At 40.5% G+C, this 18,865-nt stretch overlaps 1 protein-coding gene across 1 annotated transcript; it reads right to left on the minus strand.

Annotated features, from left to right (window-relative positions):
- Nucleotides 1-375: 375 nt before the first annotated feature.
- On the minus strand, nt 376-18,863 carry LOC135342387 (phospholipase A-2-activating protein-like). The gene is made up of 30 exons (XM_064539118.1): nt 18,523-18,863; nt 16,026-16,091; nt 15,750-15,837; nt 13,556-13,671; nt 13,110-13,245; nt 12,869-12,943; nt 12,643-12,719; nt 12,502-12,592; nt 12,040-12,103; nt 11,947-11,975; nt 10,701-10,768; nt 10,593-10,651; nt 10,506-10,535; nt 8,963-9,016; nt 8,813-8,894; nt 5,901-6,044; nt 5,776-5,841; nt 5,599-5,679; nt 5,494-5,543; nt 5,381-5,440; nt 5,247-5,333; nt 5,159-5,198; nt 4,994-5,095; nt 4,649-4,757; nt 4,481-4,586; nt 4,350-4,429; nt 4,224-4,293; nt 888-950; nt 741-836; nt 376-613 (listed from the first exon to the last, which is right to left on the minus strand). Exons 1-30 carry the CDS (start codon nt 18,779-18,781, stop codon nt 572-574), a joined length of 2,490 nt encoding a protein of 829 aa, XP_064395188.1. The 5' UTR covers nt 18,782-18,863; the 3' UTR covers nt 376-571.
- Between the last annotated feature and the right edge of the window lie 2 nt (nt 18,864-18,865).

The following is an 18,865-nucleotide window of genomic DNA, read 5'->3' on the forward strand; positions in this document are numbered from 1 at the left end:
TTGTGTGGACCATGCATATTATTTCTGCTCTTTGCAACAATTGGTATACCTTCTCACCACACATTATTTTGTGGTCATACGAGAACATGCAAGAAGGTCCCACAAAACTTTGCATTAATGATTTGTAATTATGGGCACTGTTCCAAAATCTTGTCATAATGCATACTGAGCCCAGTAATAAAAAAAAATTGTATTCTGGGTCTGAAATTGGTACATAATTATTATTCCTGCTATAATAGGTTTTTAGTATAAATCGAAAAATGAATACCGTATACGTATATAAGCGGGGAATTTTCATTGATGCAAATTATGTTCGTATAAACTGCCCAACTAACTATTCATACAGCTCAGGATAGCTATATACGTTGAACATAGTGCAGTAGAATAATTTCTTTTCGTATGATGCTCTACAATAAGAAATGTACGCCATCATAAGAAAACAACCCGCTATACGGTAGCTAACAGAAACACAGCGTCTAGTCTTTAAAAAAAATTAATAACTATACCTACACAATAATAATAATAATAATAATAATAATAATTGTAAATCACTTATTGTCACAATCGGTCATTACTTTAAAGACTCCAGCACAGCTTCTGCACATCGCCTTACCTATAGTATGTACAAAAGTAATGGCCATTAAATTCGACTGTAGCCTGTTGGACACACATGCAATTCCAACCTATAGTTCGTGCATAAATCAAAATAATTATTATACCCACAGCCACTTTGAGCATACCTTCTCCATATCACTTGAGGTAGCTAGTCCACGAGCCATGGCGATTAAATCTCTAGGTTGAGCTGACAACTTGACAGCTTCTTTGCTCACAGACGTCTATTAGTTGAGGTGTATAACTCGTCTCATTATTGAATACAAAAGACTTACCAAGCTTCCTAATGAAATTAGAGCTCTAAATTTGGCTTCAGCATCAAATGAAGAATCAATGAGCTATACAAAAACGAAATTCAGAGAGATTACATAATTAAACAAACACACAACACACCACACGCACACGTCTTATTTGAATTGGCTAATGAATAGCATCAGCACTCGATTGAAGGTTTATGTCTAGCAATAGATCCAGTGGTGCTAATTCTAATTTGCGTTGAGAATGCCCATGGCCCTGGAAGTTCTGTAGTCAATGGCTACATGTACCTATAATTATGCTTGCCACAACAAGCATGGTGCCGGTTCGTGAGTAGATAGTGCCCACTCAGGTTCTTCCTGTTTCTGTTTTTTTGTCACAAGCATGCAAAGGTAGATGTTGGAAAACATTATTTTATATAAAAGTTGTACTTTTTTGCTTGCAAGTGCACATGGACGTTGCTTGGCAAACAGTTAGCTAGGTAGCTATTAGCTTGTGTGTTTCGTACAGGTTATTACTCATGCAAGAGTTGTATTAGCATTACAGCACGAGGGCACGACGTAATAAACCTACTTATTGCTGATTGCGTAATAATTCAAAGATCAAATTAGTTATTACCTACCAATCAGATAGCAGGATTCTACCTGACTGCATTGGAATTTACCACACATCAATGCACTCCAGTTTTACAAAAGCAATGCAAGCTAACAGGGCTGCTTACCTACCTATACTAATAGATTGCAGGATTCTACCTGACTGCATTGGAATTTACCACGCATGCACTCCAGGGATGCACATCATATAATTATGGGTTGATATTATTACCCAGGCAGAGAAGGTAGGCATACACTCAGCAATAACAATAACATACGTATACGTCGTGGGCGAATAATTAGTGTCCAATTAATTTCTGAGCTGCACTGCACCTGTCGTACTTCCTCTGTTACCCAGGCATGTACTGTATTTACAACGGTAGTAGTACAATCCTTTGGATGTCTGACTATAGCTACTATATATTTTTATTGTGCCATCGTCATGGATCTACCTATCATACTCATTGTTCAGTAATCAATGCTAACATCATAGAAGAGGGGGATTAGAAACGGAAGTACCCACGAAGTATAATCGTTCTACACAAGTAGCCACACCAGGACTAGCCTCCTTCACCGGCCCCACTTCCCTAGTGGGAAGTGCGGCCTGGGATCGAGGCTACACCAGGACCAGTACAGTAGAATCTGTGAGGGTGAGCAGCGTTGTTAGAGGTGCTGTATTGGAGGACCTTTGGATGCAAGTCTGTCATCTGGAGTAAAACTATCTAGTCTACGATGTCTCCACACTTCATTCTGGCATACTATCTATGATGCTAACAGCTTATTATGTGAAAGTCTGCAATGCGTAGGCATGCTGTAACTTTGCCCTGCCAAGCTCCACCCAGCTAGTGACTGTCCACATTAAATATTCACTTGTCTACGTCACGCGACTTAACAAGGCAGGCTCTGTCTCTTCCTTATTTCGTCCCGTATTGGTATCTTAATAAACTAGACAAAGAACAGAAAAAGGAGGGTCTGTGAAGGAGGCGACAATTTTCTATGCTTTTTGCATGTGATTCGCAACAAGTTAGAAACTCAATCAGGCTTGGGCAGTGTAATTCGAAGTAACCTGTTATACAGTAAAAGCACTTCTCATAAGGAATCCAATATGGCATGAACTTTTGAAATTCAGTAAACTACAGCATGTCAGTCCAGAGGAGGTCCAACAAGGTCAAAACGTCTACACTATGTCTGACTGACCTTTGAGTATACCGTATAGCTGGTAATTTTCGTGGGGCAAAATATTCGTGGTTTTCGTGGTCGAACACTGGACCACGAATATTTTACCCACGAATGAAGTGACCTTGCTTGCCTTTACATGTACCTGCAGTGCAAGCAGCAACCACACAAATATTATCCACGAAGTGACTAAATATTGCTCAACCACGAATTTTTTGCCCCCCGAAAATTACTTGCTATACGGTAATATTTGAAGAGCTTAAATTGATTAAAACACATTGATAAATCTGTACAAAACTAAGCAAAGATTGTGCCCATTAAACTGAGGTGGAACTGGGCCGACTTGTATAGAGACACAGAGATGCCAATTAAATCATGAATAGTTGCTAGATTGATTGTTGCTAAGTACAAGTGCATTTCTCTAGTTGCGCTTTAGTGCAAGGCTAACTCAGTTGAATAGAAAGTTTGTGCAAACAGATGATGCAGCCTTCACTGTGAGTCAAACTAGTCATAGCTCGAGAAAGAAGCTATAGTTTGCAAATCTACGAATCAAAATCCAAGAGAACGTGGCTACATAGAAACCTATAGAAGCTGTTAGTTTTCGTCGCATTGTAATCGTTGAGCAGCTAAGCTGGAACAGACACATAGACACACAGACAGCCAGTCAGCTTTACTGTATCCCTCGTGCGGCTACGCCTCGAGGCATAACAAAATCAAATGCGTTATCACCAGGACATGTACATGCAGCAGAGCACTTAGCACATTACAAACAAGGAAATATGGTTAGACGATAATGAATCCGCAATACTATAATTATACATAGTAAGATATGCTCCATCCCCTCATATCCTCCTGTATGAAATGCCGGAGCACGGCCGTGAATATCTAGCTATAATTATAGCTCTATTATTATAATTATAGCAAACATGCAGCCAAGGGGTAAGCTTCTTGCGCTTCTATTCGACAATGAAGCTTTTATATCAAAATTTCCAGTAATGGCATACAGGTGAGCAGACACCGACAAACAGACTACTATAACGGGCCTCGGGTTAATTAGCAAAGTTGTATCAACAGATTTTGCTAGGCACCAGTCTGCATGAAAACAAAGTAGGCAAAACTAGCCATAACTCGAGAAAGAACAGGGTGTCATACAGGGAGGATATCCCCCCTAAAAATTGCATTCAGGTACTAACTTTATACGAATGAGTGTCCATATATACATGTATATACTGGCAATGTTACATACAGCATGTACTAACATGGTATTGAAATAGCAGTCGACCTTTTTTTAGCAAAATGTTCTGGTTAATTTTCAAAAGCATGCCTAGTTCCCCCCTCTACTTCAAAACCCTGTATGACACCCTGAAGAAGCTTTAGGTTCAAATCCACCAATTATAAATCCATTGGCAAGATGGCTTTTAATATTGTAACAGCATTAACACACGCAGCACGCACACAAACAGACTAGCGTATATATCACTTGCGCTTACACATACACTGAGTGTATGATCTACCATATGAATTATAAATGCAGTGGCGAGATGGCTTTTAATATTGCAACGGTATGATCTATCATACAACTCTCACCTTGCAAATGTGCTCCGTACATTCCATGTAACCATCAAACTTTTCATTCTTACTATAGTAATGACTATAGCTGCAAAAGTGATTATTAAAAAGGAAGCATACATGTACAACAGCTAGAGTACATACTTGAGCACCACAGTCGCCAGAGCAATTTGGCTAGGCCGACTTGTACAAGATGGATAGAGCTTACAGAGGTCAGAAAGTACCTATAAATGGTGTAAAAGTACAGAACTATTAGGAACACTTCATCACATTACCTTGGATCGAATAGAGTCCATTAGTTGAACTCCAGCATCCTGAGAAAACACGTTGGCAAGACTTCTCAAGACTAGCAGCAAGTTCTTGCTTTGAGAATGTGGGCCACTGATTATCACAAAAGGCAGATTAGGTAAAGAAGAGCATAAATGTACCATCATAATCCTTACAGTGCAAAACTGGTCATGATCCTCACAAACTCTGCACCAGTGTGTTGATCAGGGATTAAATGTTTGTGTCCCACGTCACTAAGCAAGGCTAGACGCACAATATCAAGACCTAAAAAGTTAAAGCATAATTATACCACAATTCAAATTTTGGTTAGTGAACATTTTACGTACCAAAAATGAAACCAAAAGTAAAATTCCTAAACTGACCAACGAGGCAGAGATAATATACCTTATATCCTGTTTTCATGCAGTTGCTAGGATATATGGGCATGCAAGGGATAACTGTGATAATTCTTATACTTTTAGTAACAAATTATGTGATAGTTAAATGTGCTAGAATTATACCTGGAAACAAATTTTGTGATGGCCAGTCAAGCAATTTGTTGATTAACGAGAGATCTGAAACACTGGTCGTGACAGATCCACATGTAAACACACAACATAGCACTGTAGATATAATAAAATGAAGCGTTAGCGGCCTGACATACATATGATAAGAGGGAGATTTACCCTCTGTTGCAGTCAACTGATCAGCAGTAAGTTGCTGACTCTATTGGAAGTTACATGGTTAGAATTATAATAAGAATATACAGCGCACTTGATCTATAACTTGATTGAACTCCCTGACTTTTCCCATTATTTTTCCTGCATATTCACCAGCGCTTTCAAAAAATTTGTAGTTGGTCTACATGGTTACGATTTTGCATGTGTTTCAGATAATTATAACCTTACCAATGGAAACAAATTAGTCTCAGATAACTGAGAGCCTTGAAATTTGACAGTGATTCCAGGCTATAATAATTATAATAAACATGATAGCGCAAACAGATATAATATAATCTAACCTTGTTAGCAGGTGGCTGGTTAAATGCTACAGGGCGATAGCCACCTCTTCCTACACAAACCACAAACAACTTACAACAACAATTATAGCAGTATAGAGGGCTAACCAGTGAAGGGATCAGCAGCACCCCCCATAGACGAACTACCAACTTCTGGATCATCAGCACTCGTTTGGTATTGATTCTTCCCTATACGAAATATTGCTGGTGAATTTCCACTTGCAATTATCATGGGTGCATGGTGTAAGATAATCTTATAACATTTTGGAGACAAACTAGTTTCACCACTGAAAGAATCAGATCCTCTTTCTTGAACTGCTCCTCCAGAATCAGGCACATATCTGGAGCCACCTAAAGAAGTGAAACAGGCATAGTTCAAATTTACTCTCATAACTATTTGAAGCACGTACCAGTGAAGGGGTCTGCAGCCATAGAGCTTAATGACCCACTGGAATTTCCAGTGTTTTGAATGATAAACTCAGCAACTTGGTCTAAGTAGCTAGCTGGGAGGCTGTTAGCACTGAGAAAATCTTCAGCAGCTATGTATGGGTCAGCTGTGGCGAGGGTTGGATACAGTTATATACACTCTAAATTATTTGCTGGCCACAAACACAAGCCTCACTCTGGAAGCACAAAATGTAATAAATAGAGCACTGATTCAGAAGTGCTAACCCTCGGCTGTTGATGTGATAAATAGAGGATCGAGTGCTCATGCAGTTACACGAAGCAACTACTTTTAATAGAGACCGGTAAAGGATCACTTAATTCAGCTGGAAATGTGTAGCTCTACCTCGAATAAAGAAAGGTCGTGACCTTTATTTAAGAAGCTTGAACTTGCACAGTTCCAGCTTCTTAGCTTTTGCTCGTTTTTATACAATAACAAAGCTTTAACATCGAAATATGCCACTACTAAATGTTGTGTGAATTAGGCTATCCATACTGTAAACGCAGTGCCATGAAATCCAGTTGAGTAGACTCGTGTGTCACAAACAAACAAGCACTGAAGTGCTAACCCGCGGCTGTTTTATGTCTCACAACCAAGCAGGTATGATACGGTACGGTACATCGAAGAGCCTAACAGCAACTTACTTGAACTATTTGAGCGCTATGACAATGAAAGCACCTCAGGTGATGATGCCTCGGTGGAGGTGCCAAAGCTACATAACATAAAGCTAATAAGCTACTAAGCTAGCTTTTATGTGTAATAAGCTACTAAGCTAGCTTTTATACACATAATTATCACATTTTTAATTTTACTGCATGCAAAATCCAGGGAAACTCAAAGAGTGGGTAATAATCTACGATGATTGTTGTTAAAAACGATCGATGCCAAAAGTTCAAGTCTAATAAAAATTAATGGCTGCAAGTCAGCAGCCTTGCAGCTCTCTTCTCACTCTTGCAGCTACCAATAGCTAGCGTTCTAGTGCAGAGCTAACTACTAAGTAGACTAGTAACACTCGGTAAACAAGTTTGGCTACGTGCTCTTCTGAAAAGGCTGCAATGGCATTCCAAACAAACAAAACTAGGCGTAACTCGAGAACGAAGCATTATATTATTGCAAATCCATGAATTAAAATCCAAGAAAACATGACTAGAAGCCAATAGAAACTCTTACTTACACTTCATTGATCCTTGTGCAGCTGTAGCAGTCTACACAGACAGACAGACACACTACCGTATACCTCGCTTGACCGAGGAATAATTAAGGCTTTGAAAACGGTAGTGGTCAGACATACACTAGGACCATAGGATCACAGCAGAGTCAGCAGAAATAAACCGAAAATGTTACAAATAAGGCACCTGACATGCACACCGGGAGTCTTGGAGCGTTATTTGGATCACAGCAGAGCAGGCCGTGAGCGTTAAAAGTAGAACATTAAGCTGACATGCAGTGAGACCGGAGTAGGCTTACAGTAGCCAGCAAAGAAGCCTAGAGTCTTTTTCCATGAAAACAATTGATCCACGTGGCTGTAATAGTGCTTAGCTCAAAGTAAAGCCGCGTTAGCTATAGCTCTATGGCCAACGTGCAAGTTCAAGTTTTTTTTCGCTTTTATTCCACAACGAAGCTTTAACATCAAAATCTGCCCCTATTCAACTAATAACTTGTTGTGTGAAGGCTTTCCATGCTGTAAACGCACCGCTACAGGGCTCACGCTAAAAATATTAGCATGACCGTCAAAATGTCAGTCCAATTAATGTTTTGATCCAACAAAATGTAATTTTGCTCTGACATGCAATCAACAGAAAGTTGGCCATACAATTTATGTTTTTAACAAAATATCTTGGGCTATAGCCCATGGTCTTTCCCCGAAAATGAGGATGCTCGAGTATTCCTTGAGCTATCAATAAACTCGTTCAAATTTCTTAGGCCTGATAGCTTATCAAGAAACTTTGTAGAGAGAGACCACCAAAAAGTGAAAGAACAAACAGATAGTTTGCTTGCTCTCAGCTAGCTAACTACATTCAATGTACAGCCATGAGGCAATTTGTAATTCTTGGTCATTTTCACCGATCCATTTCTCCACACTTCTTGTTCTGAGCTACTAGAACTCCGACAAGGGCGTGCTAAAATAGCTAACCCAAACTGGCTAGCTCTACATACATGTATGCTCCGACAAAATATCTGACTAACACGTGCACGAAGTTTGTCAGGTGTCAGACTGTTATTTCGATCCCTGCGCTATGGCATCCAGGTGAGAAGGCTCAGAAATCACAAACCAACGGACTACTATACCGCCTCGGGTAACAAACAAACTAACAGACTACTATACTCGCTAGCCGCGGCACGGCCTCGGCTAACAAACCAACGGACTTCATACCCGATTGCTGACTGTGTGCAATACAGCTGTAACTGCATGCTCAATGGTTGTAATGCGACAAAACCTAACGCAGCTTCTTGATAGTTTACCATGGTAGAAGAGTAAATGCGTAATGTATAGACGATCAGAGACCGAGGATGCGGCCATACATTTCTAAACCATGGTACAGTAGAACCTAGATTTATTCAAACACACATTAATTTTGTCAGAGCCAGGTCAAGATAACTGAATGGAATAAACCAAGCCTCAATTCACTTAACTGATAAACAGCAGTAGGACACGTGATATACATTGCGCATCCGCAGAAGATAAACAGGTATATCTCCATAGTAACAGCTGTTATTTGCGAATACACAATTAAGAGACACGCCTGTTCTAGTTTACTTCAACTCTGTTTTACAGAAATTTGTCCAGCGGAGTCATCAAAGTTCTACTGTATATAACTATAACTTGCATTGTCACTCAAATACAGGTCCATGCGGCTTCAATATCATAATACTTACTTGTTCGATTGTATGGTAGTTTGAGAGTATTCTTAGGTGGAGGCCCCTCATCCAGCTCAATTTCAAACACAAAGTCATACTCCTAAAACAACCATGCAAAAGCACCACTACTATAAGCTGAACACTGAATAACACGTTATTTTTAATTACCTTTCCATTGTATACATGAGAGTTTTCTGGAGCCTTTCCAATCGCATTTCCAATCTAGTGGGAATGAAGAATATACTACACCAGAGCCAATAAATACGAACACACCTAGCCAAGATAAATTTTAATCTGCGTGCTGAGGATGGCCTCGAGGTTAATATGGTGCTTGAGGCGCAGTCGAGTGCATTATAAACTGAGAGGCCATCCGAGTGCACCAGCATTAAAACACGTGACTTGGCTAGATGTGTTCTAAAGTGCTGTCACATGAGCTAGCTCTAGCCTCGTGGTGCGTGTTAAACCAGTTTTGTACCTGTTCATCCATGCAGCTACATTTTAAATCAGTTGCTGGTGGCTAGCTAGCTAGCTAGATGGCTAAAACGTAATGGCAAGTTTGAGTATATATAATAGGTTTGCAGATCCAGTAACTGATGAAAAGGAGGAGATACGGCAAGACGAAAGCAAGCTTAGACTGACTGGGCATGTTCTCGACTGATTTTCCCTGCCAATGTCGTGTCTCGACTTCTACTAACAATCCCACTGCTGGATAATGCCTCCAGGTGATCTGGATGAACTGATAAGATTTAAAAGCACCTTCGATGCTGAAATAAAACGATTACATGGATCTGACTTACATTGTAGGTACGTCTTCGAAGCAGACAAAAAAGCGATGCTATCAATACACATGATGGCAAGGCCTTTGCTTAACATTTGTGGTATGCGTAGAAACATCGCAATCTGAAGCATACACAAGAAATTTGATCAGAATGGTCGTGTTTATCTCGAATATGTTGATTTCGGAAACAAGGGTGGACTCAAACACATCTTTGCTTGTGTAATGAAAGCACTGCAGGTGCTGATGCCTCGGTGGAGATGCCAAAGCTACATAACATAAAGCTACTAATAGCACACGATAAACAATATAATTTTGCTGTATGCAAAAACTCAGGAAGTGTGTAATGATTGACCATGATTGTTGTTAAAAACGATTGATGCCAAAAGTTCAAGTCTAAAATTAATGGCTGCATTAGCAGAGCCTTGCAGCTCTCTTCTCACTCTTGCAGCTACCAATAGCTAGCGTTCTAGTGCAGAGCTAACTACTAAGTAGAGTAGCAACACTCGGTAAACAAGTTTGGCTACGTGCTCTTCTGAAAAGGCTGCAATGGCATTCCAAGTAAGCAAAACTAGGCATAACTCGAGAACGAAGCATTATTTTGCAAATCCATGAATTAAAATCCAAGAAAACATGACTAGAAGCCTATAGAAACTCTTACTTGCACTTGATTCATCCTTGAGCAGCTGTAGCAGTTTACACACACACACACACACACACACACACACACACTACCGTATACCTCGCTTGCGCATGCGCACCGATGCATAAATATTCAATGATTGATACTCGCTTTGCTTGGTATACATATTTAATCTGCTAGCTTGTATTATAATTAAAAGATTGCATTCTTAAAGCACACTTATACATAAGTGTGGAATAAGTTATGGTCATGCGGTAGCCAAGCTGGAGATCATGTGATCAGCACTAACTAACCTTAATCCATTCACTGACATCAACGTTCCACTGTGAAAAAAAGCAAGCTTGAAGATAAATTTAGAATCTACGTATGTGGAGATGCACCTGATACACTTCAGGGACTCCTTCATTGTTGACCATTAGAGTGTCTCCATTCGTATGACCTACAAGCATATCACATACGTAATAATATTTGATAGGGCGTATACTAACCTGAAGTGTGCAAAGCTTCCATTCCAGGCAACTTGCTGATATCGATATTACTCTTCTTCGTTGCGGAGCTGCAAATATTGCACGAGGGAGGGCATGGCGTAATAACTAACATACTTATTGCTGATTGCGTAATGCTGATAGACTACTTGAAGACCTCTGGTAAAACACATTCCGTATATTTTAAGGTCTAAGTTCGTGACCAATAATTGATTGCAATCTTTGACCTTTATTAAAACGATCATAACTTTCTAGCTAGTTGCTTTTGACTGTCTATAATTGCAGCTGGAGCTTCTTTGATCTATGCAGAGTAAGTTAGTACAGTACAGTAGAACCTCGATTATCCGGACACCTTGGTTCCAGAGGCAGGCCGGATACAGAAAATGCCAGATAATTGAATAGATAAACCACACCTTGATCCACCCACTTAATTGATAAACAATAGTGCCACATGGTTGTCTGCGCATGAAGCAGGCCTGTATCCATGGTAACAACTGCAATGCGCATGCGCTGTTAAGGGACACGCCCATTTTCTGAAGTATTAAAAAGAAATTTTTTAGCTGAGTTCTGGATAATCTGTAATATCTCTGTAATCTTGATTTTGTCTGAATATTGTTTTAGCCCTTCTTTACCGGAGCACTTCACTTTTAACCTAGTTTTTAGTGTCTGTGAGCTTAAAACGTGAGCTTAAAACGTTATTTTTCAGGTCGTCATTTTGCTCAGAAGCAGATCGATCGAAATACAAGTACTTGAGGCCAGTCATGCATTCATCCGAGAACAAGCCGCTCATGGTATCAGTACGAGAGCATTCACTTGTTCATGTACATGTATCTCTGCTTCTGAACAAAAATTGATAATCTGAGCAAAAATTGGCGAAAATAAAATTTGACCTTCCCCTGCAAAAATTAATAATATTTTAAGCTTACAGGCACGATAGACTTCTGCCATTCTTCTATAATGATACTTACTGCAACAGTCGATCGGCACTGTAAATTAAACTACATGTAGCATACCTCGAGAAAGAAGCTTTAATTTGCAAAAAAAAAAAAAAAAATCAAGACAATGTGGCTAGAAGCCTACATAGAAGCTGCTAGTTTTCGCCACACTGTAACCGTTGAGCAGTTACAGCTGGAATAGACAAACACCCACACAATCAGCTTTACTGTATTCTTTGTGTGGGCTACGCCTCGAGGCATAATCACAATGTATAAACAAATATAATTAGGAAATTCACAACAAAATAACTTACTTGTGTTCCACTACTTTAGAATTGAAGATCTAAAATAAAGATTAGACAATTCCACACTCAGGTTTGAACACTTTACTATAATTATATACTCACAGCAATTTCTTGGGGAGGTGCTACTTTCTCTGCGTTGATTGTGAACACTCGAGCAACCCCATCACTGAAAAGTAACAAACACATCTATATACTTCTGTCACTACGCCTACTTCAATTTTTTAGTAATATTTATTTTCCTTGAAAGGAAGAGGGCCTGATATCGAGTGCCTTGCACACGCTAGCCAGCCGCCGGTATCTGGTAACAATAAATAAAAATCTCACCAAGCAGCACCTGAGTGCTGCCTCGAGGCATGTTTTGCTGTATTATGGAAGAACAGCTTAATTAAAATTTATATAAAACAAAAGTGTGATAGCTTGAAAGGTTAATAGTAGATGTATAATTTTTGCATTAGTTTGGCATCCAGGTTAGCAGACTCAGAATACACACGCAGACAGACAAACCGACATACTACTTTAACCAGTACGTGGCTGCCTAATGCGCCTCGAGGTAATCATTCTCACCTTGATCCAGCTACGATGTCTCCATTAGTTTCAACTGCTACTGACCATACTGAGGTAGCGGGCACTCGTATCACTTGCTTGCACACATCTCCTGGAGCGCACATTCAAGCAGGTAAAAAATAAACACATAATTATGTATACCTTGCCACACTCTGATGGTCCCATCTTCACCACATGATACAAAGTCTACATCACTTCGACTAGGCATCAGAGCAAGACTGCGCGGAGTACATCTGTCTTAATTTTCCACGTCAAAATACATACACGTATTATGCAATGTCATATTGACGCACTAATATTAACCAAACAAGATACGTACTGTTACAGTAATGAACATTTACATGAATCACAGTCTATCTTCTTATACCTGTACACAAACGCCTCATGTCCATACATTTCTCGAAGACACAGCCCAGAATGGATGCTCCATTCACGGATAACACTATATAACAAACGCGTGTGGAGGCATGTAGTACTGCAGAGCATATACACAGTCCCTAACTACAAAGATATACACCTATACTCACTGCATAGTTCACTACATGAATGCATTTGTACAAAGAGTGCTTGATAGAGAGGAAAAACATGCCACAAAAACGTATGCCTACCAGTCATTTGAAGCTGAGAGAAACAGTTCATGAGATGAAACCTTGACATCTCTAACAACATCACCATGCCCAGAATATTCTTGTATACACATTTTTGTGTCTACTTCCCACAGTCTCACCACACGGTCAGCCCCTCCTGAGAGCAGTAATTGAAACGGAACAACTTGAACAAAATTTAACAATAATTATGTACGTCCAGAAAGAAAACGCCACGAGAGATTTATCACGATTAAAAGCACGATGTCCGAGGGCGCGTAATCGTGATACATCCTAAGTGGGCGTAATGTACGTATGTAACTTCTTTAACTACATCCATTGGGAGGCCATTGACGTCAGATAGCAACCGTGCAGCAGATGAAGTTAACAGGCATTATTAACACAACGTGAACCAATTTTAAAATTGGTAATGTCTATAAGGAACAGTTTCCTACCCAATTTGGCAATACCTGTTAAAATGCGATTAGTTCCATCGAAAGCAAAGAGTCCAGCGATTGCCCAAACAGCTGGCTTATGTGCCTCAATCACTTCACTACCACACCCGCTCTTCCAAACCCTCACAGTGCTAAAGAGGAATAATAATATCATTACAACAGCTAGGTGATTGGGCACACATTAATTACCCGAGGCGCGCGTGGGCGGCCACGGGTATAGTCTGTTGGTTTGTGATAGCCTTTTCTTTTCACCTGGATGCCACAGCACTGCGTTTACAGCATGTATAGCCTTTACACAACACTATCTTGGTTTAAATAGTGACAGATTTTGATGTTAATTAAAGCTTCTTTGTCGAGCAAAAGCTAAGAAGCTTGAACTTGCACGTGGCAGACTACGTATTTGCAGCTGAAGTAATCCCGCACCAGGAACAATGGAATAGGGTCACTAACGTAGAAAGCTAGAATTGTGGCTGCATAGGATAGTGCTGCTGGCTGACTCTGGATCCTATACTCCAGCCAGCCATATACATAAGACTCCAGGTTTCTTTGATGTGATCCCAGTCCACAGTGAATGTCTCATGTACCGCTAAAACTCTGTTCTCAAATGTTTCAGCATGTCTCCAGTCTGGGGTTTAGTTTTATTGCTCTTGAGTTGCTACGTGCACTGCATTATATCACCCCTCTGGTTTCTTTATAATCATGTCACTAGCCAAGGGTTTGCACTTTAGTACTCTAGTTAGTAGCGCATAAATGAGGGTTTCCCGACTCTCCTTTTTTTTTTTAACATGCATCAGAACTAGAGCACTAAAGTGCAAACCCTCGGCTGGTGACATGATTATAAAGAAACCGAGGAGTGATACAATGCAGTACATGTAGTATGCATGACTGAGCTGTCTAGCATAGCAACTCAGAGAAAAATTTGACGTAAAAGAGCATGTAAGTTGTTGCTACAATAGTACATGCATTGTGGACTATGATCATAGTGAAGAAAAGTATGGTCCTGGTGCTAGGATCCGGTATCCAGAGTCAGCAAAGAAGCTTCCCCGAGACAACAAACCAGTCACAATTCTAGTTTTCTACTTCAATGACCCTTTTCCATTATTCCTGGCACGGGATCACTTCAGCTGTAAATACGTACGCCTACCTCGAATAAATAACGGGTGTATAACAGCTGCCAACGTGTAAAGTTCTAGCTTTTATTCGACAACGAAGCTTTAACATCAAAATCTGCCACTATTAAAACTAACAATTTGTTGTGAGACAGCTATCCATGCTGTAAACGCAGTGCTATGGAATCCAGGTGAGTAAATTCATGTGTCACAAACAGACGAGTACTATACCCGCTGGCCACGGCACGGCCTCGGGTAACTGAGCACTAAAGTGCAAACCCTCGGCTAGTGACATGCTTATAAATGACTTTAATACATGTAGCTGTCTACCGCAACAACTCAGGAGCAATAAAACTAAACTAGACTGGAGGTATGCTGAAACATAAGTATTACATGTCACATGAGACTAGGATCACCAGCAAAAAAGCCTTGGAGAAGTCCTGGTCCAGAGTCAGCAAAGAAGCCTCCGGAGACAACAAACCAGTAACAATTCTAGCTTTCTATCTAGCGACCCTTTTCAATTGCTCCTGGTACAGGATCACTTCAGCTGCAAATAATTATGTATATCTACCTTGAATAAAGGTCGCGTGTAGAGCTGGTCAACGTGCAAGTTCAAGCTTCTTAGATTTTGCTCGTTTTTATACGACAACAAAGCTTTAACATCGAAATCTACCATTGTTAAAACTTGTGAAGGCTGTCCATGCTGTAAACGCAGTGCTATGGCATCCAGGTATAAGCATGTAGACTCAGAAATTATACAAACAGACAAACATACAACTACTATACCCGTGGCCGCCCACGCACGCCTCGGGTAACAAACCAGATGACTACTATACCCGCTGGCCTCGGGTAAAAATTAACAGGGGGGTTATTAGTCACATTTCAGAAAAATAAATTATTGGGGGGAGGGACAAGCCGGATAACCATCTAGTGGGGTCTGAGGACATGCTCCCCCAGGAAATTTTTGTTTTTAGACGGTCAGATATCGCATCTATACATATATATATCATTTTGTAAAACTCTAGTTACTGGATGGACACGAGGTTAACAATTATATTAACATAATGAGCTTTTATGATTGCATGTACCAAAGATCATACCTGTCCCACGAGCCAGAGATCAGTTGGTTGTGTTGATAAATAAGGCAGGTAACCAGACCCTGATGGCCAACATACCTCTCCAAAGGTTCTGCAAAGTGTATAGTACGTAAAATTACATTGAAAACCTTGTTTGGGACAGCCAGCACTGGCCGGTAAACGGAATAGCGAGTGTACCATATGAACCTTGGTGACATACATGTACAATGTACTTTAAGAAAGAAAAGAACAAGTACGTATACGTGAGTATATGTTCACGTACACAGCAACGAATCTCACCTCCCACGTCCATATCCAGTGAGTGAACGAGAATAGTGTTGTCCTGCCCACCGGTTACAACGAGAGCTGACAAATAGAGCAATAAATAACACATTCAAAAAAATTATTTAGTATAACAAATAATTACGTGCTAATAGTAGGGTTGGGTCGAAAACAGCCCCCTCTGAATCTCATTATTACCCGAGGCGGTGCCGAAGCCAGCAGGTATACAGTAGTCGTTTGGTTTGTTTGTGTGTGACATGTGAGTGGATGCCATAGCGCTGCGATTACAGCATAGATAGCCTTCATACAAGTTTTTATAGTAGCAGATTTTGATGTTAAAGCCTCGTTGTGGTGAGCAAAAGCTAAAAGGCCTAAACTTGCACGTTAGCTAGCTAACACGCGGCCTTTATTCGAGGTAGATTTACCTATTTGCAACTGAAGGGCATGATCCTTTACTAAATCAGTGGACAAAGCGTTCTATTAAAAAATCTAGGATTAAGGTTATAGTTTCTGAACACTGAAGGTGCATGCCATAATAAGTAACTATGTTTGTGGATGGTTTCAGAACAACAAATAACATAATGAAAGCACCGCGGGTGCTGATGCCTCGGTGGAGGTGCCAAAGCTACATAACATAAAGCTACTAATAGCGTTTATACACACATAATTATGATGAACATTTTTGCATTAATTTTGGTGCATGCAGGCAGAATCAGAATCACAAAGAGTGGGTAAAGATCGACCATTATTGTTATTAAAAACAATCGATGCCAAAAGTTCAAGCCTAAATGGCTGCATCAGTAGAGCCTTGCAGCTCTCTTCTCACTGTTGCAGCTACCAATAGCAAGCATTCTAGTGCAGAGCTACAGCTAACCCTGTAGCTACTAAGTAGAGTAGCAGCACTCCATAGACAAGTTTCGCTACGCACTCTTCTGAAAAGGCATTCCAAGTAGGCATAACTCGAGAACAAAGTAATGCTTTGCTGCAAATCCACAAATCGTAATCCAAGTAAACATGACTAGAAGCCTATAGAAACTCTTTCTTGCACTCGATTGATCCTTGAGCAGCTGAAATAGTCTACACACACACACACACACACACACAGACACACAAACACACTACCGTATACCTCGCTTGCGCATGCGCACCGAGGCATAATTAGTAGTTGGTGAGAGAGTTTCTCTACTCTTCCGATCCTATGGAGAGCTAGATCTAGATTCCAAGATTACGTCCTATCAGATGGACAGATTTGTCCAGTTATCTCTAGAATATTGATATTATCAAACTTCTTGCAGAAGAGGGTGGGCGTATTTTCGTTAGGGTACGGTAATATTCGCCAAAACGGGAAATTCCAGAATGCTAGATACATGCAACCAACACCAGACTCATTTTATTCTTCCCTTGTATTAAAGAAAAATTGGCCTGGAGACAAGGCTAGTAGTGAGGTAGCTGGGCGTGGCCCCGCACTCGTTCTGACAGGTGCCCGGAGGACACGCTTATATCGGATTTGTACTGCTGTGTTATGCAATACGTACTGCTCTGTAAGCATCATATAAACCGCACATCCGGTTATGAATATCAGTATTTGAGTCATAAATATCGTTATCTTGCAATCTGCTTTGGCTAAATCCTATATAAGCGTATCCCCCGGCCACCCGTCAAAACGGGTGCCGGGCTACGCCCAACTAGTAGTGAGGCTACTGCCTACCGTACTTCTTCTAAAAGAGGGTGACGTATAATTAGGATATTAGCCAGGGCTATAATTAGAGACAGAAACATTACCAAAGAGGCACATAATTAGAAGGGTGCCTTATAAATAGAGGTCATTTGAGCAAGTGGTATCCTCAGGCCGCCCTAAAACATTATGGAACTCGAGGTTCAGCTCTGTCAATGACCTTGGCCTTCCAACTGGCTTTTTTGTGGCAACTACAGGTGGAGGACGATGCTTCTTAAGTGGAGGTGTCTCACACATCCTCAAGCTTACTGAAATAAAAAGAAGTGATACTGGCCTCCATTTAGCAAGGTGCCGCCAAAAAATAATATCTGCAGCCACTATAATGGAGACCTCAAAATTACTTTTCAGTCTAGGTGGCGCATAATTACAGGACTTGAGCTCTCTTGACGGGCTTGGGGAGGATGGTGTTGAGATACGGCACAAGGCAGTCAACAGCCTTGGAGCCATGGAAGCATTTCTCATGAGAACGCAGTTAAGGTGACACATTTTCACAGGTATAGGTGTTTGCGTTTTCACTGTTAGCTCATTTTGAAATTCTGCTAAATCCTGTGAAATTATAGCGTTTTTAATTACTCGCAAGTAGTTTTAATGAGATTCATTGCATTTTGCGAGTACACATTTTTACGATTTTACTCTCATTCGCAGAAATTAATACTCGCAAAAATATGTCATCTTCATAATAGAAGGGCGCCAATTTTAGAAGAAGTACGGTACACAATTACAATACCACTCCCCTTGCAATCACAAAAACTCAGCTAGGAATGTAAATATGTTACTTACATTTTCCCCTGCCAGCAGCAACATCTGCAGGAATCACACATAGGGATGAAACGTAACCTGTGTGACTATTAATCGTCTTGCTCAGAACGAACTCCCTGTTTGATCCTGCATCAGGGCACCATACACAAGCAGTGCCATCTCTTGAGGCAGTCAATAGATTTTGTTGAGGACCACTGCCTTGTGTTTCCACAGCACGTACATCAGCACTGTGGCCCATTATCTCGCACGAAAGTTGGAAATTTAGCCATCCCGATGCCATAACTTGTCGATCAACAGTAGTACACAGGCCAGCTAAGCGAACTTATTCTGAGAGCTGAGTGCCACTGCATTGGATATGTCTATT

Source organism: Halichondria panicea, chromosome 10 (genome assembly GCF_963675165.1).
Source record: "Halichondria panicea chromosome 10, odHalPani1.1, whole genome shotgun sequence".
NCBI lineage: Eukaryota > Metazoa > Porifera > Demospongiae > Suberitida > Halichondriidae > Halichondria > Halichondria panicea.

Excerpts from the sequence above, each read along its gene's own strand:
- LOC135342387 (XM_064539118.1), bottom strand. The coding sequence starts at position 18,781 with ATGGCATCGGGATGGCTAAATTTCCAACTTTCGTGCGAGATAATGGGC. Across the intron at positions 11,976-12,039 it reads CACCTCCCCAAGAAATTGCT|ATCTTCAATTCTAAAGTAGT; the intron begins GTGAGTATATAA and ends TCTTTATTTTAG. Across the intron at positions 5,544-5,598 it reads TGCTGCTGATCCCTTCACTG|GAAGAGGTGGCTATCGCCCT; the intron begins GTTAGCCCTCTA and ends TGGTTTGTGTAG.